Source organism: Spodoptera frugiperda, chromosome 25, assembly GCF_023101765.2.
Source record: "Spodoptera frugiperda isolate SF20-4 chromosome 25, AGI-APGP_CSIRO_Sfru_2.0, whole genome shotgun sequence".
NCBI lineage: Eukaryota > Metazoa > Arthropoda > Insecta > Lepidoptera > Noctuidae > Spodoptera > Spodoptera frugiperda.
The window spans coordinates 15,254,052-15,276,852 of record NC_064236.1 but is presented as its reverse complement, the minus strand read 5'-3'; the positions used below and the strand labels follow the sequence as shown (position 1 = coordinate 15,276,852).

The 22,801-nt window shown below is 46.1% G+C and overlaps 2 protein-coding genes and 1 long non-coding RNA gene across 4 annotated transcripts in view; all 3 read right to left on the bottom strand.

The window, feature by feature from the left end:
- The window catches only part of LOC118266597 (band 7 protein AGAP004871), a 135,304-nt gene that overhangs the window by 20,119 nt on the left and 92,384 nt on the right, over positions 1-22,801 (bottom strand). The gene's annotated exons all lie outside the window — the stretch shown is intronic.
- Positions 13-3,703, bottom strand: LOC118269296 (uncharacterized). The gene has a single exon (XM_035584339.2). The coding sequence runs from the start codon at positions 3,610-3,612 to the stop codon at positions 304-306; it is 3,309 nt and encodes a 1,102-aa protein (XP_035440232.1). The 5' UTR covers positions 3,613-3,703; the 3' UTR covers positions 13-303.
- LOC118262103 (uncharacterized) lies at positions 6,764-8,551 on the bottom strand. The gene is made up of 2 exons (XR_004782457.2): positions 7,608-8,551; positions 6,764-7,073 (listed from the first exon to the last, which is right to left on the bottom strand). It is a non-coding gene; the product is annotated as an uncharacterized LOC118262103 (long non-coding RNA).

The window sequence follows — 22,801 nt, the reverse complement described above, 5'->3', positions numbered from 1 at the left end:
GTTTTTATTTACCAATTAATATACTACTATATTATATACTAACCTACTGTAATAGCCTATATATTCTTCATTAAACTTTTGGTATAATTATGTTCACAAGGTTCGCCCAAATCTGCGAAAACAGGTGACGCATTAACTAGATGTGGATGCACCATAAGTTAACATAAGTACGTACATAACAACTAAATATATGCTTATTTTCACAATATACTTATATCAGACAAATTTAAGCTGAAATTATTAGAAAAAAACATAACCCTTCCTTGGCAGTCGGGTAAAAACAGAACGCAATTATTCGTTAATTTAAATGTCGTCGCCTTTTAGGCTTTGAAACCTTTGCAGAATCTTTTGAGCGGGAGTTTGAGCAACTAGGACAGAAGACTTTATCGTCATCAGATTTCCCTTCTTCTTACGTAGTGTTTTATAACCACCGCGAGCCGAACTCTTCTTGGAATAGAAGCTTTCTTTGGATGAAGTGCGTTTGTGCATCAGAAGGCGTGAACAAAGTACTCTTGGGGAAACCAGCTCGAATGATGATGTTGACGTCGCTCTCAGTTTCGGGGTCGATGTCGAATCTTGACGAGGCGAACTCCTATAACATGGCTCTACCCTATACATGCTATACACGTTTTGCAACGGTTCGGGTTTAGAGCTCTTCACTTCAGGCAGTGCCGGCAATCCCTCAGGCTCACTCAGTGTGTTGTCACTTTGCTCCAGATGTACGCTTTCCTGCATCAACCCCTGCGGCTCTTGAGCAGCGAAATTTGATCGGCTCACTAGCTGTCTAGCTCTCTTCCTCGCTCGAGCCTTAGCCACTTTAGCGTCGCTCTTGGAACTCAGTAAGTTTATGTTAAGGTCGATGTACTCACACACCGCTTCAGCTTCTTCCTTTAGAGACAAATGCGCATCTCTAAAGAAGCCATAACCGTTTCGAATATCATGAAAACATTCGATGGCTAGCCATATTAGTGTGCTTATTACGAGAACTAGAGTTGTGATAACAGCGATCGCTGTGGTCGTGTCAGGGCCACTTAGTTTATATTGAATCTTGCCTAAAACACCATAAGTAACGATGTTCTGAGTGCGCCTGTTGCTGTGTGCACGACATGTGTAGAAACCTCTGAGGTCGTGGTCAGCTGTAGCTACAAGTCTTAGAACTCGTCCATCATTAACTGATCTCGCAGTTTTTTCTTTTAAAGTAGTTATATCGATAGCTGTATCTAAGTACAGCCAGCTGGCATCGTGCGGAGATCGAGATGTTCTTGCATGAAGGCACGTCAAGTTCAGCCTGTTAGACTTACCCCACGCTGTCTCGTGGTAAGATCCTGATACACTCGCAGATCTGGAGGAGACTTGAATTTTGTCTTCCTTATATCTCTCCATATTATAACTGTGTAAATCTAAAAGGACCCCGTTTTCTCTAATAGATGCTATGACTCCATAAAATGGAACAACTTCTTCCTTAATATGGTTTTTGAAGTTATTTGGTATCCCACCGATGAAGAATTCGTCAGAGCACAACGAAAATCCTAAGTCTTTTGATTGAACTATAACATTTTCAAATTTTACCATTGGCTTACTTGAGGTTGTAGACGTATTGACTGATTCGGTCAACGGGGTTGTAGTTTTAATCGAATTACGTCTTTTACGAGCCACTTCCTCGAACAAAACATGTAATCGTTCGCCTGCATTGATACAAGCTTCTATTGCATTTGTATCTTGTTTTTTGGAAATAGTAACGTTGAGCCATTGTTCTGGTGCGCAATCGGATGTACTACTACTCTCGGTTCGAAATGTATCTAGGGCTAACTTCATCTTCAATCTCATATTTTGCAAATATAAATGTAACCAGTTGGTGCTTCTTTCAGTTCTCAGAAATAAAATAGTTCCCGCTTCTTTTTTGGTTTTCAAAGTTAGTTCCAGGCTCCAACTTTGTTGATCTAAGAAACAGGGTAGACGTAAATACTGATCATTGTTGATATGCATGTATGCTTCTTCCGTATTCGCTTTTTCATATGCAATATTTGAAGCTGAGATAGGATGAAAATCACTTTTTCTAGATCTCCGATGGCGGTTTATAATCATATTTAAGGGAATAAAGTTTAAAATTAATTCCTGAATTTGTCCGTGAAATCTTTCTCCTACAAAAATTCTCATTTTATCATCAGGCAAATCTGGGTCACAAGGCCATGCAATCTTTAATGGTACGACGGCTTCATTGAGTCTCAACACTGCTTCTTCACCCGTAACAGCCAGGAGAGCGGTGTGCCAAGTTGCTGGTTCGAAGTTTGTGTGTGAGCAAGTCCTAGGTAGACAACACGATCGACTAGAACCACACGCATCTAGACAAACATGCCATTTCTGCAGGCTTAACCGAACGAAAGAATTTTGGCCTGCTTCTCTACGGACCAACGTTCCATGAGGTGACAAGGGCATGAATCTCATATAGAATTGATAAAGTGTAGCACGCTTATTTTCAAGGTTGTAATGAAGAGACGATTCACCATGAAATATGGCAACTGTATGAGAAAATGTTTCACAAGGGTGGAAATGACAGGAACCCACTTCAGTTTTTGGGCCAACACAAGTCGATCCTTTTCCATGAGGAATTGGTCTAGTACATGTCCTTGCTCTAGCCCGTCTGCCAGATCCGCAAGTTTTTGAGCAAGGTCCCCAGCTTCCCCATCCAGACCATCCACCATCCAGCGAACAAAACCCATTTTCACAAACCTCTAATTGATCGTGTTGTCCCCGACAGTGTGTACCCCACGTTCCGGAAGCAGGTAGAGTGTCAGTTTCATGACAAACTCTTCTTCGGCGTCGTACTCCCGCTCCACACTTTTCTGAGCACGACGACCAAGAGCTCCACTCACCCCAACTTCCTCCAGAATCTTTGCTAGTAATAGCACATTGATCGCCTACGCAAACATCAGCTATAAGAGGGGAACCAGCGCAAGCAAGACGCACATCCGACGGTGCTGGTGTGTCACATCTTCGTAATCTCCACTTTAAGCCGCGTCCACATCGAGCACCACAAGAGGACCAAGAACCCCATGTTCCCCACTCGCCTATCACAGGACAGCCCAGATTACGCTTCACACATAGTAACGAGTTCCACAACGATTCTGAATTAAGTTGCCACGTATTGTCAAAAGCTAGAGCAGCTTCAATCGCTTCAAAGGGGCATTCTATTTGTAAGCAGCGTTCCATTAAGGCAGGGACAGCTTCAAGTTGATTTAGGGCCTCCATTCTAGCCGAGTCACCTTTGACGAGTTCGCGGAAATCATTGACAGTGCAGTTTGTAAGGTAACAGATATCTGTTTCTTCTTCTGGCCCACCACATGGTGTACCATCTTGAGACGGTGGCGGGTTAATACATTCTCTTGTTCGGTGACGGTGTCCAACGTCGTCACAAGGGCCTTGACATGCAGACCAAGGGCTCCAGGCAGACCAACCTCCATCAATAGGACAGTCGCTATCGGAAATTATGCCCAGCTCACATTCAAGTCGCCAGACAATTTGTTGCCGCTTGCCTCTTGGTTTTTTTGTTTGGATAATGAGAAGAGAGCACACTATCCAAACAATGAAATACTTATAAATATGGGAAGACATTACACTCGCTAAACATTAAATCATTAGTATAGCGAAATCTGCAAAATAAATACTTTTATTTTACAAAATGACATCACTTATAAGAATGACAACTTTCTTAATGTTCTGAAAAAAAGAAGTGTCACTTTGTTAGAAATGAGGTAAGGTCATTAACACCTATAGGTACATACTTGAATATACAGGGTGACCTTGAATTCGACGTATTCCTCTCGGGAGGTGATAATACAACTAATTTCCTACAAAATTAGCCCCGAGGTCCTTGGGCGGAAAGTGGCTAGTTTCTGAGATATTCAACATTTTTGGTTTTGGTAAAAAAATCCCGAATTGATTACAAAAACATCAATAAATAAAAAAATACTGGTTGGATTTTAGTAGTTTTAGTTTTAATCAGTTGCCAATACATCAGTTATCATTTATAAATACTAATAATGGCAGAAATATCATTCGTTTTAAAATAGCAAGTAATTTCTTATCAAATTTTGTTTTATGTCACTAATTTGGTCGATAGAAAACTGAATTTATTTAAAAAAAAATATATGACACTAAGCGTACAAACTATTAGAAAAACTTCCTTGGTTTATTAGCTACCCAGAAACATAAAATTATTTACAACATTCTCAAAAATAAATGAATTAATTGATGATAAGTAGAGTGTAAAGAGAAAACGGTAATTTCAACAACATCTTTATTTGCAAAAATTTGTTCAAAGTAACCTTCCCTACGACAAGTACATGCCCGAACACGCTTCCTTATCTCTATGACGGTCACTCTTGGACTGAATATGCGTCTAATTTCGTCATTATCTTCAAATATGTTTTGGAGAAGAATTTCGATACACGGCCTATTCCGTCTGTATAAACAAGGGACTTCATGTAAAAATCAACCGGCGTTAGGTTCTGGTCATTGTGCATGCCATGTAGTCATGTAGTGGGACCGCCCTGTCAATATAACACGTGGGAACCGAGACATCCTACCATTGCCGCACAGTAGATCGATAGTTCTCTGATCAAACTATCAAAATATCTCATTATTAGCCCCAAAAAAGTCAACGAAATCTAAAAAAGCAAAACCAACAGGTCCACGGATACGGTTTTGATTCAAATGTTTGGATAGGTATCATTAATAATGACTTAATTGGGCTCTACTTTTTACCCAACAATTTAAATGGTGAGAATTAAGATTAATTTTTAAGGAATGAGCTAGGATCATTGTTTTAAATTTGAATTTAGAAACAAGATTATGAGTTTATTCGAACACGACGATTGTTTAGTGCACTATCGAACTACTGTGCGGCAGTGGTTGGATACATCAGTTTTCAGGCGTTAGATTGACAGGGCGGTCCCACTACATGACTACATGGCATGCACAATGACCAGAACCTAACGCCGGTTGATTTTTACATGAAGTCCCTTGTTTATACAGACGGAATAGGCCGTGTATCGAAATTCTTCTCCAAAACATATTTGAAGATATTGACGAAATTAGACGCATATTCAGTCCAAGAGTGACCGTCATAAAGATAAGGAAGCGTGTTCGGGTATGTACTCGTCGTAAGGAAGGTTACTTTGAACAATTTTTGCAAATAAAGATGTTGTTGAAATTGCCGTTTTCTCTTTACTCTCTACTTATCATCAATTAATTCATTTATTTTTGAGAATGTTGTAAATAATTTTATGTTTCTGGGTAGCTAATAAACCAAGGAAGTTTTTCTAATAGTTTGTACGCTTAGTGTCATATATTTTTTTTGAGATAAATCCAGTTTTCTATCGACCAAATTAGTGACACGAAACAAAATTTGATACGAAATTACTTGCTATTTTAAAACGAATGATATTTCTGCCATTATTAGTATTTATAAATGATAACTGATGTATTGGCAACTGATTAAAACTAAAACTACTAAAATCCAACCAGTATTTTTTTATTTATTGATGTTTTTGTAATCAATTCGGGATTTTTTTACCAAAACCAAAAATGTTGAATATCTCAGAAACTAGCCACTTTCCGGCCCGAGGACCTCAGGGCTAATTTTGTAGGAAATTAGTTGTATTATCACCTCCCGAGAGGAATACGTCGAATTCAAAGTCACCCTGTATATCTACGTATGCTCTGATAAATTGTGGTTTGGTGGCGAGCTTGCTCGTCGTCCATGTCGTAAAGACCTCCGTGCTGCCATCTCCTTTGGCAGCTGAGGAAGAACATTGTAGTGAAGTAAGTTGTCATTTACCTCGTTAGCTAGCATGACTGCTTCGTAGAAGAAGAAGATGGCTTCCTAGTTCTCCACTCCCCACACCATGGCCTGAACCAGTGCCGAGTGCGAGAGGTCGCCGCCACCAACTGATTTTCAGAGTGGTGCTTAGCCCAACCAGGGCACACAGCCACCATATATAGTAACGCGTCCTTTGCAGTGACGCAGTGACGTGTGTATGCGTGAGGGGGTGAGGTACATCCGGGGCTGCGGGCGATGTAACAGGTTACTGGGGCTCCGGCTCAAAGAAGGACAAGGAACGGGGTGGTTTTTAGTCAGTAAGAGTCTGACACTCCCTCCCGCCTCGCCCAAGGCGGGAGAAGTAATCGGATGATTTTCCCCCCTCAAAAAAAAGGGGGTGAGGTACGCGTTTTACGATTGGGCACGTATGAGGTGTTTGTGTATGTGCGTGTGCGAGTTCGTGAGATTGCACGTGTATGAGTGTGTTTTGTTTACTTGTTTATGTACGCGTACTTACGGGCATGTGTTTGTGTGTGTGATTGTGTATATGTATGTCGCATTGGGCGCATTTACTTGCCCATGTGTATGTATGTACGTGATTGTGTACACATGACTATATGTGGTTGTGCTTATGTAGTATTATGGGTGTGAGAGTGTTTCCATGTATGTATTTATCTATTTATGTATGTATGTGTGTGTTTGTTTGTTTGCGTGTTTATTTGATGAGTGTCCGCGTGCTTGCGTGCACGCAACACACACACGCACACGTTTGTGTGCGCGATTATGTACCAAGTGTACGCATTGTGCGCGTTTGCTTGCGTGTGTATGTGTAGGTATGTAACTGTGTATGTGTATATACTGTGTACTATATGTGTGTGTGTATGTGAGGGTTTGTGATGTAGATGATATGGTATTATATATATATTTTAAATAAAACAATAATTTCCTTGAAGGGCTATTTATTGCATGGAATACATTACAATACAATAGCTTAGATAGAGACAGAGTTCTACATGAATAATTCGTGTACACATCACCGCGATATGTAACGTGGCAAACTACAGAAAACGCTGTGATTCCAGCCTGATTGAAGATTGTGGTTTAAGATCCATGTATCCCAGCTGTTGTTTGTGTGTTGCTCCCGGCGGCTTGATTGGGGGGTCGGTACATGGATCGCGAAGGGTGCTTGCATTTTCACTAGTAAAGCCCCTTCGCTACTCCAAAACATCTGCCTCGTCTTCCTCGTTGGTAGCTGAAACAAAAAAAAAACCCATGTCAGTCATATCATTTTATTCCAGTGTTACTAATTCGGTGGAAGGCAGATACCAGTAAGTTAAAAAAGTGGGAACCTAGAAAAAAGAATAACCTCATTACTGTCAAATGTTGCGAATTAATAGGTCTCCTTCACCAACCCCTAACGCCAGACGTTAGCACCCATCGCGCCGCTTACTACTCCTGCGCACCCCTAATTAAAGTGTGAGTACGAGATGACGCCGCCGTTGCCGCCACCGCGGCTGCCGTGGATTGAAGGGACAAGACAACTATTCTACATCAAAGAATTACTAACAAACTGACAGACTGCCTCTGACTCGACTCTTGACCACGCCCTTCTTTGTTCAGTCTTGACGGAATGTTCTTCTTCGCCTGAACCGTTACTCTCCAGCAACGCTAAACAATAGTGGACTAACTGGCGACGACGACGAGTGGAGATATGAGCAGGACCCACACGTTTGAAGTGAGCTTGAAGGAAACTGTAAACAAAATTGCACAATAATTAGGTACTCACCCGCATGGGACTCCCCACTGCTATCTAAGAGCAGTGGGGAGCCAAAGAGGACTAAAGCCAATGTCATATAACTTCCATTTGCACAAAATTACGTTTTTCTCACAGGAGCTACGTCAGTACTGGCGGGTGGCGTCGGTGGCTCTGCCGTGCCGCCGCGCTGCGCCGAGCTCCTTAACGCAGGGATCCTAACTGCGCAAATGCATTTCAGGACGAAGACATACGGCACTAAAACTCGACTCACAATTTATTTATTTTTAGCGTTATCAATAAACTTGTAGCAAAAGTACTCGCAGTCACATAACATCGCGCTTATTTAAATCGAGAGGTCATTTATAAATGCATAATGTAAATGTGACACTCTACTAAAATGGCACTAAAACTAAATTGTTGTGGTTTTAACAAATCAACAATCCCACTGGAACTCTACCCATACAGTGATAAAATCTATACGAGTATTATATTATTTATATTCTAGTATGTCATTTTCCGGGTTGCAAACTATTGTTCTGAAATCTAAATATGTAAAATGATGTAAAAAGGTAAAGAGTGCTAGTATCTTAACGCAGGTTTTCTGGTGGAATTTCCGTGTTGAAAACTCTCAGACGTCCTTTCCAGGGTTTCAAACTATAGTTATACCGATTTTCACTCAAATAAGTTCAATGTTTTAAAAGATAGAAATAAAAAGTCCCAGCAATGTAACGCAGTTTCCGACTCCGTGGGCTTTTCGGGATAAAATCTATCATACTTATTTTCTCGAATCCCAAACTATCGTTTTACCGAATTTCATTCAAATAGGCTCGGTGGTTTAAGCGGTAGAGAGTAATCTAATTTGAACGCATAATTATTTTCCCTTTATATATCCGAGATAAAAGTATCATGCATCTTTACCATGGTCTCAAATTATATCGTTGAAACGAATTTCAATCAAATAGGTTCAGTTCAGTTTATCATACGTCCTTTCTCCGGATTTTTCCTTTTAAGGGCTTTTTAAGGGAGGAAAATCATTCAATGTCTTCTCTCGCCTTGGGCGAGGCGAAAGAAAGTGGCAGACTCTTACTGACGAAAAACCACACCGTCCTTACTTCTGCTTTTTGCGCCGGAGCCCCGGTAAACCCCATTTGTGGTGGTTTGATGGCTCTTTGAGGCGGTTCGGATCTGGTTCTGGTCGGGCGTCAAGCTACCCTTTCTCGTCGTCCGCAGAGCCACACTTGCGGTGGCCGGAGTGTATCTCGCGGCTGTTAGGGCGTGACGAGAGTCGTCCCCGCACCCCTTTTCTGGTGTTTAGAATTATGTTATTTTTTATGATCACTTCCATAGGTCACATGTTGACTAGACCATTATAAGTAGCTATTATAAGAAAGTCCTCATGAAAGGAACCGCGGGCAACAGCTAGTTTAAAATAGGACGTTTAATGCTCCGTGTGTTTTCAAAAATCCAGTGAACTTTACACTGTCCGACAGTTCTCAATATTTGCATCGTTGCACATAGTACGTTCCGATTTTATTCATTAGAAGAGAAATTATTTGCTGTTACATTTTAATACTAATTATTTCGACGAGTTAATTGACTACACATATGTAATAAAATGTGGGATTAAAAATTCTCCCCTGTGAATCATTTTATACACAGAAGTCGTCTCGCATCCTGTGAGAGGGATCTGATTGTGTACCTATCTGTGCTAGTATATGCCTAAAAAATCAATACCAGACAGCGTTGTATGTATGCAATAGTTATGAAGATGTATATCTGGTTTGTTTATCGTAAGCGTTGAGTAAAGAGAGGATTTGAGTTTTAAGTTTTTTTTAAAAACACCTATTTTTTTACTTGTAGCAGATGCCAAATGTGGCTACCGAGCAAGAGGCTTAAAAATTGGCAAAGGATTATGACCTAATGATGCTGATGTTTTATTTTTATTTTTGGTGTACCTAATAATATGAAATATAATAATGTAGGTAATGCTATATGACAATAACATGGTTGCATGGAAGATCATACTGACACAGTTAAGACCACCGGCAATTGAGGGAACTAGTCAACGGTTACCAGTTTTTTTAGTTCAGTATTAATTTTTTTATGGCATATGGCGGCAAATGAATATATGGATCACCTGATGGTAAGCAATCAGCGCCGCCAATGTTCATCCGCAACACTAAGGGTCATAAGTGCATTGCCAGCCTTTTGAGGATTTGAAGAAAGCAGGATTTGGTGATTAAGGATGGGAGAAGGAGTATTGAAAGAAAGTAAGAAAAAAAACCTGTTCATTTGCACTGTGACATGATCATATAAAAAAATAAATAATAAACAATTAATAAAAATAGAAGAATAATAATAGCTCAGTTAAATACTGACTCGGGCACGATGGCTCTAGTATTGGGCCTCCGCACCCTCACTCATAAGGTGGAACACAACGCAAGCGTTACCTACACCGCCCAAGCCAAGTACTTCTATCTAAATAGTCAGGGTGCAAAGTTTTTAATCTTAAAAGTGCATTCACCCCATGCTTGTAAATTGCTAGGTATTTTATTCCTGCTCATGCTTGTAGACCCAGGCCCAGCCACCGCGCCAACCGTGCATGGCGCGGTGGCTGGGCAACTGGCTGCCGTGTAGCGGGTTCGATTCCCGCACGGAGCAACTCTTTGTGTGATCCACAAATTGTTGTCTCTGGTCTGGGTGTCATGTGCATGTGAAATTGTATGTTTGTAAACGCACCCACGACACAGGAGAAAATCCTAATGTGGGGCAACGTTTTTTAAAAAAAAAGAAAAGAAAAAAATTTTAACGTCTCATAGGGGCATTCACCCCATGCTTGTAAATTGCTAGGTATTTTATTCCTGCTCATGCTTGTAGACTCCACGGTTGGCGCGGTGGCTTGGCAACAGGCTGCCGTGCAACGAGGCGCGGGTTCAATACCCGCACGGAACCATTCTGTGTGTTATCCATAAATTGTAGTTTCGGGTCTGGGTGTCAGGTGTAAATGAACTTGTATGTTTGTAAACGCACCCCCAACACAGGAGAAAAACCTAAACTAGGGGCAACATTTAAAAAAAGATCTAACTCTAGTATAGATATACTAACCGACTCAAGTCTTTCATAATACATAGTAGTCAAGTCTTTATATAGGTCTTCGACCTCATGCGACTTTATTTCATTAGGACATCCGTCTGCAATCAGTTACGTCCCTATCATAGCTTGCCAATTGAGATCGTTACAGGAAAATGGAATAAACCATTTTAGAGGGCGATGACTCCACACACACGCACACACATCTTGCACACATTGCAATTTGAGCCTTGAGGAGAGGCAGCAAGACCTTTAGGGACTATATTAACTTTGCATCATTCAGCTGAACGGAAAATACATAGTATAGCTTTGCCTTTAGATGCAACGTCACGCCTTTTATCCCCGAAAAGGTAGGCAGAGGTGCGCATTACGGCATGTAATATCGCTATACAATGTACACCCACTTTTCACAATTTGTATTATAAAGGATTATAGAGGGTGAGCCCAGACTCCAGACTCCGTGGTACTACTACGAAATTTTAATCGAAAAACCGAAAAATAATACTTTGCCCGACCCGGGAATCGAACCCGAGAATCCTTGTCCGGCAGTCGCACTTGCGACCACTCTACCAAGAAGCAGTCGACCAATAATAAATATTATCTTAAACTGTGATATCTAATCCTGTCATCGGCTTTAGAATATCTTGTAAAATAATTTGCGATCGACACGACAGTGCAAAAAGTAACTAAATTAAACGTGAGCACGCGTGTCCTCAGACCTCACGCGAGGGGCAAGTGTCAGTAATTGAACTCTAACGGTGTGTATGTACTGTACAGTCGTATCGATGGAAAGCTATAGACTTTTAAAGCAAAACCATGACAACTAACAAAATAAACATGGTCATACCACACTTAACGATCACCGATCCAACCCAGGAATTAACTTGCCACTGAATTTTAAATCGTATGTCATACATTACATAATGGCTGATATACACAGGGTCAGTAACTGACTACGAATTGGAGACAAGTTAGTGCTGACCCAAAAAAAACCCTGTGTTTGAAGTCAGTACAGTGGCTTGAAGTCAGCGCTGACTTGAATATTCGGACACGAATATTTTAAAGTCAGTTGGCGCCCCCCGCCAACTGACTTGTCTACTGACCCTGTGTAAATCAGCCATGACGTCAATATAAAACAGCCGACGGAGGGTGAGTTCACTTCGCAGCCGGCACGCCGACTACGGGCTTGCACCTCGCGGCCGGCGCGCCAATAGTGCCCCTGAATCTCCCGCGCGTGATGCGTCGTAAGCCCACTAGCAACTAGCGGTAGCCACAATTCGAAACACTACCGTGCCGGTGCTGAGCCAGAGCCGTGCTCGTACAAAGGAGCAGGGCACACATGAACTCACGGGCGCGGGCACGAAATATCAAAAATGTGGGATTAGGTACCTATATGCTATCCGGAGCTGCGGACAACCTAGCGGGTTTACCGGGGCTCCGGCTCGACAAGCAGGAGTAGGAACGGGGTGGTTTTTAGTCAGTAAGAGTCTGACACTCCCTCTCGCTTTGCCCTGGCGAGAGAAGTCATTGGATGATTTTCCCCCCTGAAAAAAAAAAAAAAAAAAGGTACCTATATGCTATTGTTTACGTACAACGTTTAACTTAGCGATGACGCGGTGATATCAAACGCATAAAGACGTATGGATGGAGGGAAATTCAAACGGTTTGAACTTATCGCCCGCGCCCATGAGTTCAATACGAACACAAACTCGCGTGGTTCACTGCGACCCGCGCTCGCGCCTGCGATTTCAATGTAAACAAGCACTAAAACTGTTCATCTTAAAGCTGAGCTGCTTCTATAAAATTTTATTTATTGAAGTGGTAGAATCATGCAATACATTATCGGTGTTAAAATTGGGGACGATACATCTAGACAGAAGTAGGTAATGTAGATATTTGACGATGCGATGATAGATATTAGTCTTAAATATTGAGCAAGTGACTCTGTGTCCAGTATGTTAAATAGATAGTACCTAACCTAATACAATATGCACTGCTCAGTGCTCACTCATAAATTGCTTCAAATTACGAATAATTGACGGATATTAATAATGCGCGACGATGCCTTGTTACCCTTTGCCCCCGACAATTGGCATTGGTTGAAATCAATCAGCCAATAATGCATCTTATCAGACATTTGTTGCTAAGTTATTGCCACGAAGCAAATACAAAGAGTAGATGCCACTGTGACAAAAACATCGGCCCTGTCCAATGATATTATAGGTACGGCATGGGAACACCTCTTATAACTTACTAGCTACTTCCGCGCGGTTTCACCCGCTCTGTTCGGCTCCTCTTGGTCATAGCGTGATGTTTTATAGCCTATAGCCTTCCTCGATAAATGCACTATTCAACACAAAAAGAATTATTCAAATCGGACCAGTAGTTCCGGAGATTAGCGCGTTCAAACAAACAAACTCTTCAGCTTTATAATATTATATATAATATATATAGTATAGATGTAATTTCAACCACATATTTGTTATCATCTTGGCTGACAATATACAAAAAAGTAAGCCAAATAGTGCATTTTTCTCTATGAGCTATTTTGAACACTCTTTTACAAATACGGCATTCTAACAGCCGCGTCACATGTCCATAACATTCCTAGACAACCTACAACATTACAGTTCGTCTGTGATCAAGGAACATGGAGCTGTTCATACAGAATTTAATACTTGATTAATTTAATTATTTATTTTGTTTAGTAAATTATTTTTTGTTTTACTTTCGGTTTTCGTTGAAATATTTAGTTGTTTTATGGACGAGTACTACTTGTAGTTACATTTAAGTCATATGGGTGATCTTCATACTGTATGTAAAAAGTGTAGATAGGTGAAAACTTCATTAGGCATGGTTGTGGGGGCCATGATCTTCAATTAAATAATCTGTGTGTTTATCACCATGATTCATAGTGTCTAACGCTACCGCCTGAATTAATGCCTGTTGTATGACTTGTTCTGTGTGGGCAAATCGTTCTACTCGGTCTTTTTCAGAAAAGTTACTCGGTAATTCTAAAAAAGCCAATTTCTAAAAATGTTTCAAGTCTTTTTTTATAGAAATCAATGGGTGCTTTACTGAAACTGAATGAATGCAAGGGAATCAGTATTGTACAGATTAATGAGAAATAAACAGATCACAGGAAGAACATAATACAATTATATAAAATCAATGTTTATTATATTATATAAACTAACAAATATAACAGTTTTAAAATAGAAAAACTTTATTAACACGTCCATCTAGAAAAACTTAAAAACTATATTCGCATAATTTGACGTTTCAAAAGTGCCTTATTTAGGATTAATTGAAATAAATGCTTTGACTTTGACTTTAAATTAAAATTTAATCAGTCTCAAGTAATATGTTTCTAGTCTTATTTCTTATAACTAAATTAATTGTATTGTTATTGTAATGTATTCTAATAATCTTTTATTTTATGAGCTTAACATTTTAATAACGCCAATCTAGTGGCTCCTTTTGTTTTTTTCTAATATTGTTTATATGTGGATGGGTACTACGTCTGAATGGCCCAAATCGAATGTAGTGGGCTGCAATATGATAAATACTATTTATAAGTTTATATTGTTAATTGTATGCATTTCATATTGTAGCTGTTTATTGTCCCTAAATAAATAAAATAAAGTAGGTTACATAACTGAATAATACGGACGCCATTCTTTCGCGTTATAGCGGTTGTCGGGTGACTCGCGGATATCGCACGATCTCCAGTCACTCCAGTACTTGCCGTTGGCAGGTATCGAACCTGTATCCTCGTGCATGAAAAGCGGTCCTAAACCTCCAAGCACTACCTACGGCATTCGTTTCTGCAATATCCTTTTAATATTTATCTCTAAAAAAGCGAGGTACATTGTAATTACTAAGTCAGCCACAATTAACAAGCATCTGAATTCGCATGTTATTGTAAAAATTTTCTACCACAGCAAGGTAAGGTATATATAGAGTTCCACTACTTGCCGATAGATGGTACTACATTCCACTGAATATTTAGCGTGCGCTTAGCCGGTATCTTTACATACGTTTTCCTACTTTCCGTGTTTATTAAAATATTACCTATCGGGATTTTAATTTGAGCCCCGACCCAGAAAAAAAATTGATTCTGATGATGATGATGCTTGTAGACCTTTGCACACCTGACGCACTTGTGTAGCGATACCGACGCGATGCAAGAGCTTTCCCTCGTTGCTTAAACTCTGTCTGTAAAGATGCGCGCGCTCGCGCTCGTATCCGCTCGTATCTGCCGGGCCGCGCGTTTGTATGCATACTCACGCGCCGGTGCCGCGCGTTTGTATCGATACAAACGACAACAAACTGCTATGCAGGATAAAAACGCGGTTTAAAAAACGTGTTGTGCATAGGCCCTTAGCGAAATTATATTTTTATAACGGAGATAATATCCATTGGTCAATTGAGATTGGACCTTTGTCCGATAACTTTTTCTAATATTTATTGAAGAGTGAGAAATCGTATTATTGTTAATCTCCCCGATAGGCTTCGTTTAGAGGTAATTTTATCTCTAAATTTTATCATTATTGTCATTCAGGCCGACAAAAATTAGTCATGGACGTATAGTTAAAAACCAGTTACTAAAATAATGAAATTGGTACTTATTACATTTTATTGGAATTTACAACTAGATGTTGTCTTATAAACCGAATGATTGTCCAACGAATATAAAGGTCGAATAGTTAGAATAGGTGAAATATTTTCTTTCAACGACATCTGCTTTCAGTCCAAGTAAAGAATTACCGAGCCGCCAAGTAAATAACTGCCAGGAATATCGTGATGGCCCGGAGTTTAAGACGCCCGCTTCTCATGCATGAGACGTCAAGTACCAATGTGACTTTTCCGAGTTATATGCACTTTCTAAGATTATTTAGACACCACTGTCAAACGGTGAAGGAAAACATCGTGAGGAAACATTTTTTTTTTGAGGGGGAAAATCATCCAATGACTTCTCCCGCCTTGGGTGAGGCGGGAGGGAGTGTCAGACTCTTACTGACTAAAAACCACCCCGTTCCTTCTCCTGCTTTGAGCCGGAGCCCCGGTAACCTTTTACGTTGTCCGCAGCTCCGGATCAGGCATCAGCCCTACTGGGCTCCATCTGTGGTGGTCTGGCTCTTTGAGGCGCGCGCGGAACGCGACGCGCCGTACGCACGGGTCTGGTTCTGGTCGGGCGGCGAGCTACCCTTGCTCGCCGTCCGCAGACCCGCACTTACGGTGGCCGGAGATCGTCACGCGATCCCCGACGCCCGGAGTGTCTTCTGTGGCGGCTGGGGCGTGAGGAGAATCGTTCCCTCACGCGCTGCTCCGCCTCCTCCTTAGCTAGCTTCTGACTGCTTCGCAGAAGGAGGAGACGGCGTCCCATTCCCTCTCGCTCCGCACCATGGCCTGAACCAAAGCCGGACGCGAGAGGTCACCGTCGCCGATCACATCCCTAAGGACACGGCGGTGCTCAGCCCATGCAGGGCACACCGCTACTGTATGCTCCACCGTGTCCTCCGGGTGATCCACGCAATGCCGACACCCGGGCGTTTCCTCCCGCCGAATCCGAAACAGGAACCTACCGAAACTTCCGTGTCCGGTAAGCACCTGCGTCAGGCGGTAGGTGAGGACGCCGTGACGCCTCTCTAGCCACTCCTCAAAGAGGGGACTTACCGCTGCTATAACAGCGAGCCCAGCCCTCGGTTGCGATAGTCGTTGCTTCCATTCCGCCATGAGATCGCGCCGGAGCTCATCCCGCCACGCCCTAATCTGGCGCGGCAGTGGACTTTCGCCCCGGCGATGCGCCTCCGCACGTAAGGTATATACGTGCGCGAGCACTTTCGCCTCCAGATCCCACGGCGGTGATCCCGCTTGGAGGTTAGCCGACTCCCCGGAGATCGTGCGGTATCCACGGATCATCCGAATGGCCATGACCCTCTGGGATGAAACCAGCGCACGAGCTGGTCGTCGCCGTAGATTTGGCGCCCACACCGGGGCCCCATAGAGGGCCATGGACCGCACAATCCCCGCGTACAACCTCCGGCAGGAGGCGTTTGGTCCCCCAAGGTTGGGTAGGAGCCGCTTTAGGGCAGCCCCCGTCCGTTCCAACTTGGGAGCCAAACGTCGGAAATGTTCCTCGAATTTCCACCGACTGTCGAGGACGAGTCCCAGGTACTTCATCGTCACCTCGATGCCGATGGAAACCCCTCCTGCCATGATCTGGAACCCACCCGGAGGTGGCGCATTCCCGCGGCCATAGAAGCACATGGCCTCGGACTTATGAAGCGCCACCTCGAGTCCCAGCTGCCGGATCCTTTCAACGACTATCGCAACCGCTCTCATCATCAGGTCGGCCGCCGCCTGGTGCGACCTCCCGTGTGCTAGTACCAGCGTATCGTCAGCGTAGCAAACCACGCTGACGCCGCTCGGGAGGTCGGTGCGCAGCACCCAGTCGTAGCCTATGTTCCACAGGAGCGGTCCCAGGACCGATCCCTGTGGAACACCGCGCGACATCTCTCGCCGGTTCCACTCACCTCGGTGACCGGGGTAGATGACGGATCTGTCCGTCAGATAAGCCTCGACTATACGACGGAGATAGGTAGGCACCCGATGATATCGTAGTGCCTCCAGAATGCAGCTCCAGGGCAGAGAGTTAAAGGCGTTGGCGATGTCCAAAGACACCGCCACAACGACTCTACCCCTGGACACTGCAGACCCCGTCGTAAGGTCCCTCACGCGCATGATGGCGTCCACCGTGGAGCGCCCTCTGCGGAAGCCGAACTGGCCGTCCGCGAGGTCCGGCCCTGTTCCCGTCAGGTGCGCGACGAGGCGGTTTGAAATTATTCTTTCAAATAGTTTTCCCACCTCGTCGAGTAGCACGATGGGCCGGTACGCGGACGGAGAGTCCGCAGGGCGCCCTGGCTTCTTCACGAGGACCAGTTTACCCGCCTTCCATGATAGCGGGAACTGGCCCCTCTCCAAACATGCGCTGAAAAGACCAATTAGTCGAGGCCTGAGAGTCTCCGAAGCCAGGACCCACGCCTTGCCAGGCAATCCGTCGGGTCCCGGGGCGGTGTTCTTGGCGCCCATCCGGCGCACCGCCACTCTCAGCTCTGCCTCGGTCACTTCTGGTGCTGTGTCGTCGTCGTCGTCGCTGTGGCCCGCATCGTGCACCGCAGGGGGCGGAGTCATGCACGGAGGGATGTAGCCCCTCTGTGATTGGGGGAACAAGGTGGTGACCACCTCCTCTACAACCTCTGGCCGGAGACTCTGTGTCAGCGGGGGAGCCTGTGTGCGGAGCTTGTCACGCACCATTAGGTAGGGGCGTCCCCACGGGTCTCTGTCCAGAGTCTCCAGCATCTCCTGGCGGGCCTGGTTTTTGGCCCGCCGGATTTCCGTTTTTAGGGCGACTTTCGCCGCCTTGTACCCCTCATATAACTCCGCCTCTCTAGCTTCCGCGTCTGGAGGACGGATACGAAGCCTGCGGTGCCTTGTGTACTGGCGTCGCGCAGCAACGCACGCACTGCGCAGAACAGCCAGCTCTTGCGACCACCAGTACATCTGGCGCTTCCGCTGTCCTGGACGGACCCGGGGCATCGCCACGTCACAAATCCTGTACATGGCGTCCTGGAGCCACCGTGCCTCCTCGTTAATGTCGGCAGGCCTGTCCGGTGGTATCACCCAGGCCTGCACGATGGCGGCTTCCAGGAATAGCTCCCGGTCCAATTGCCTCAGCGCCCAACGCGGGCCACATGGGGCCTGTCTTACTGGTGGGTCCGCGGATTCGGCAGAGACATCAAACCGGATGTACCGGTGATCGGAATATGTCTCCACCTCCTCCATGACACACCAGTCGACCACACGCGGTGACAGAGCGGGGCTGGCGAACGAGATGTCCACCACCGATTCACCCTGCATCCGCACACACGTGGGGACAGAACCCCGGTTCAGGACGACTAGGCCCGTTTCCAGAGCCCAGTCTTCCACCATCCTACCCCGCGTGTCAGTGATCCGGGAACCCCAAGCCAGATTCTTGGCATTGAAGTCCCCGAGGACAAGCACGGGGAGGGAACGGAACCCGACGACGACGTCAACCAACTCCCTCAGGGAGTTGTGGAACTCGACGAGAGTTCGGTTCGGAGAGAAATACACGCCCACCACAGCGATCTCTCCGAACCGTGCTGCGACACAACCCCGGCCTCTTTGAACACCCTCAAGAGTCGGGGTACCGGCGGCGGACGACGAGATGATGGTCACCGAGCCATCCAAGTCCGCCACCCAATGATCCCTGGGCGGGACGAAATAGGGCTCGGAGACCACGGCGATATTAATCGACCACTGCGCCATGCTCTGGAGTAGTAGGTCCTGAGCGGCAGCGCAGTGGTTGATGTTCGCCTGGAGGAGGCGTAATGAAGTCACTATTGACAATCCATCACGACCTCCTCGGCGGCATTACAGCCGGCAGCGGCCGCGGCGACAGCAGCAGTAGGGGAAGCGGTTGCTACTGCGGTGGCGGCGGCGGGAACGGCGGGGGTTGCGGAGGGCCTAGCCTTGCCCCTGGCTTTGGCAGGAGGGAAGCAGATTCTGCTCCCGGCCCGGTGATTGGCCGGCTTACCAACTGTCGCGCATGCTTGACAGTGTAGCGGGGCGGAGCACGAGCCGGCCCTGTGACCGGGCTGACCGCAGCGGAAGCAGCAGTCACTGCGGTCCACCTCTGAGGTGCACTTAACGCTCACGTGGTGACCCACGTGGCAACGGTAGCACCTCATAGGCCGAGGCTCGAGCAGTTTGACCTGCGCCGAGACCCAGCCCACCAGGAGCCTTCGACCCTCCTTTATTTTCTTGGCCGCTGAGACGGGGCAGCTCACAACAACCGTTCGCAGCCCCGAATTTTCTGCACGGATGGTGCCTGCCTTCACCTGGTCTGCAGGGCACCCTCCCGTTCTGGCTACAGCAGCCACTATCTCCTCCGCCGTTACGGAGTCGTCCAGGCCCAATATGCGCAAGTCTAGGCACTTGGTGGGCCTGGACACGCGAGCCTCATCCGTCCCGAGACACGCCCTGAGCCTTTCGGCAAGAGCGTCAGCGGATGAACCGCTGGCCTCGCCGGGAACCTCCAGTAGGCGGGCTCCTGTCGCCGTGACTTTCATAGAAAACCCGTCTGGGGCCCCGTACTCCGCAGGATTTACCGCCGCCTTCAGCTTGGCGAGAACGTCGCCGTACGTGACGCCCCTTTTAACCGCGTCCGGCTGTAGCGTTATCACTACCGCCGCGGTTTTAGGGGCGACAAGCATTGCCGCAGCGCGCTTCTCCTTGCGCCGCTGCTGCCGCCGCTGCCGCTGTTCCTTTTTGCGGCGCTTTCGTCCCTCCTTGGCGGCCCTCCTAGCCTCTCCAACCACGTGCCATTGGCCGCCATCAACAGGAGAATCCGAGACTGGGGTAGGCTCTACTCCGGTTGGGGCAACAGCCGGCTGATTCACTGTGCCCCTGCGCCTACGACCTATCGGCGCCTTGGCAGCTGGTGCAGCCGGAGCCTGCGCTGGCGAGGCTACCAGCTCTCTCGCCGGCGGTTGGCCTTGAGCAGAGCGGCTTGACTGACCAGAATTGGTCGCCGCTGCAGCTGCAAAGGTTTTTGGCGCTCTTTGACTCGCTGCTAGTGGGGGCGGAGGATCCTGCCCTCCAGCACGTCAAAACGTTGCTGGAACGCAGCCATTTCCCGCCGCACTAGGCCGATCATGTCAGCCTCCGTTGACTGTGAAGGCTGGCCTCGACCTCCGCGAGCAGCGGCGAGCTCGGCCTTAGCCGACCGAAGCTCGGCCTCCATAGCCGCATTGGAGGCTGTCAACCGGGCCATTTCCCGCCGCATCTCCCCCAGCTCTTTTTGCAAGGCGGTCATCTGCCGCCCTGCTGCTAAAGGCGCCCCGTTTTGCCGAGCGGCCTTCATAATAGTAGCCTTCGCGTGTCTCAGCACTCCGTTTCGGGCGTTCTGGGACTTCTGTCCAGCCACCATACGGAGTGCCTCCATAACCGCCTTGCGAAGGCTAACCTCGCCAGTTACACCAACATTCTGGCCTACTGAGCCCTCGCCACCAGACACCTCCATTTCAGAGGAGTCGGCTTCCGTTGGTTCGGCCTGAGTAGTGGGTACCAGCCTTTCACTGCCCTTTCTTTTGCCCCTTCCCCGCGAGGCCGTAGGGATTTTAGGGGCTGGGGCCTCCTGCTCGTTGGAGGACGGCCCTCGACCCTCCTCCAACCTGGGACGTTTAAACGTCCCCCTTTTCGGGCGCTGCGAGCTCACGCTGCGCAGTGAGCAAGCGCCTGATGCGGATGAGGAATCGGACTCAGAGCCCGACACCCTCCGACTTGGGGCCCGTACGGGCCCAAGGGAAACAGAGCCACTCCGGCTCTCTCCAGCAACAGCAAGCGAGCTGAGCTCACTTGCCCTCTCCTCCTCATTCGATGGTGGTTTTAAAAAGGTTTTATTTTTTGACTTCTCCATATAAGTCCCACGAGTATGGGGGAAATAAACGGTCCGCCCAGGCAGTGCCCCCTGTACCTGGGTAAGTGTACATTTAGTACTCAACTAGAGGGTCCACCGGTCCCCTAGCTGGGGGTGCGCTCGCGACTGACTCTACTCCTCAGCCATGCATACCCTCGCCGCGCACCAGAACTTGGTATTGGAGGAATTTTTTATAGAGGTTATCTTCCTCGCGGTCCGGGCGACCAAGCCAAGACCGTCGTCCCGTTCCAAGTCATGCAACCATGAACTCTTCCCGGATTACGACTTCGACGGCTGCAGTCGAGGCACTACTTGTGTCCCGATGCTACTCGTTGGCAGGGTGAGTGCACAACGAGCACCGCCCTTGTTTCTCCACCACGTTCTCTGCTAAACTCAGAGAAACGGGCGGAAAAACGTCCCCACGGAAGCACAGGCCTCGTGCCAACACAAAGCCCGCCGCCTCCAGAACCCATCCTGGGTTCGCCCGCCCCGTCCAGAAGTTAGCTACGGGCAATAGCCACTCCAACCCTATCACCCCCGTTAGGGAGACTATCACCCGTACCCAGGGTGCACCACGGGGAGGTCTTCTGGCACCGCACCCCATCGTAAGGAAACCTGGACTTATAATTTCTAATCATAAAGGAGAAGGGGACTTTTGGGCCCAGCAGTTAACTAGTTGAAATGTATATTAAAAAAACCATTATATTTTTCTAAGGGAAATCACAAAATATGGTACCTTGTTTCTATCTAGGAAGCGAGAAAACTTAAATTAAGTTGTGTAATAATGTATGTAAAATAATGTAGGTATGTATAACGTACTCTGTGATTTAAACTTCTTAAAACACTTCTGTCTGACTTCAGCCAGTCACCGATTGACAGATGACACTCTCCCTATACTTATTATACTCTTTGGATGACACTCGTTCGTTGTGTTTCGTTCTGAGTGCGCACGTATTTTCCATGTTTTATTGTTTAACCCCACGACCTCGGCTTTATAAAGGACTTTTGACGGTTCTTGAATCTATAAGTTACCTGACTCTCTATTTTGGACAACTGCAACAAGCCTATCAATCGAATATTGGCGACATAGATCGCTGTGTAAATAGTACGATTGCGACTGGTCGCTGTAACTCTATTGGCAGAAGAGTCTTGGAAGATGAGGCGACTTTATCAGTTATTCGTCAGTGGCGTGCATCTCAGCCTGTATAATATGGTATCTCAGTTGGGAAAGATACCAAGAAAATATACGTACCCCGACCCCCTACACAATTTTTAGATGACATTCGCCTAATTATTGAATATTAATAATACATATTTTATACTAATATTGGTGTTTTATTTATATAGGCCCCGCTGCCGCGCCGCCGCCGCCGCCGCCCCGCTGCCCGCAAAATTCGAGGCCGAGGCCTAAGGGCCTATGCACATCACGTTTTTTAAACGCGCCGTTGACGCGTGTTTAGCGATACAGACACGCGTGTGTAGCGATGCAAACGCGCGATACACACGCGCTGGTGCCGCGCGTTTGTATTGATACAAACGACAACAAACTGCACTGTAGGAGAAAAACGTTTAAAAAACGTGGTGTGCATAGGCCCTAAGTGCAGAATATTGAATGTAAAAACTTGTCTTC

Excerpts from the sequence above, each read along its gene's own strand:
- LOC118269296 (XM_035584339.2), bottom strand. The coding sequence starts at position 3,612 with ATGTCTTCCCATATTTATAAGTATTTCATTGTTTGGATAGTGTGCTCT.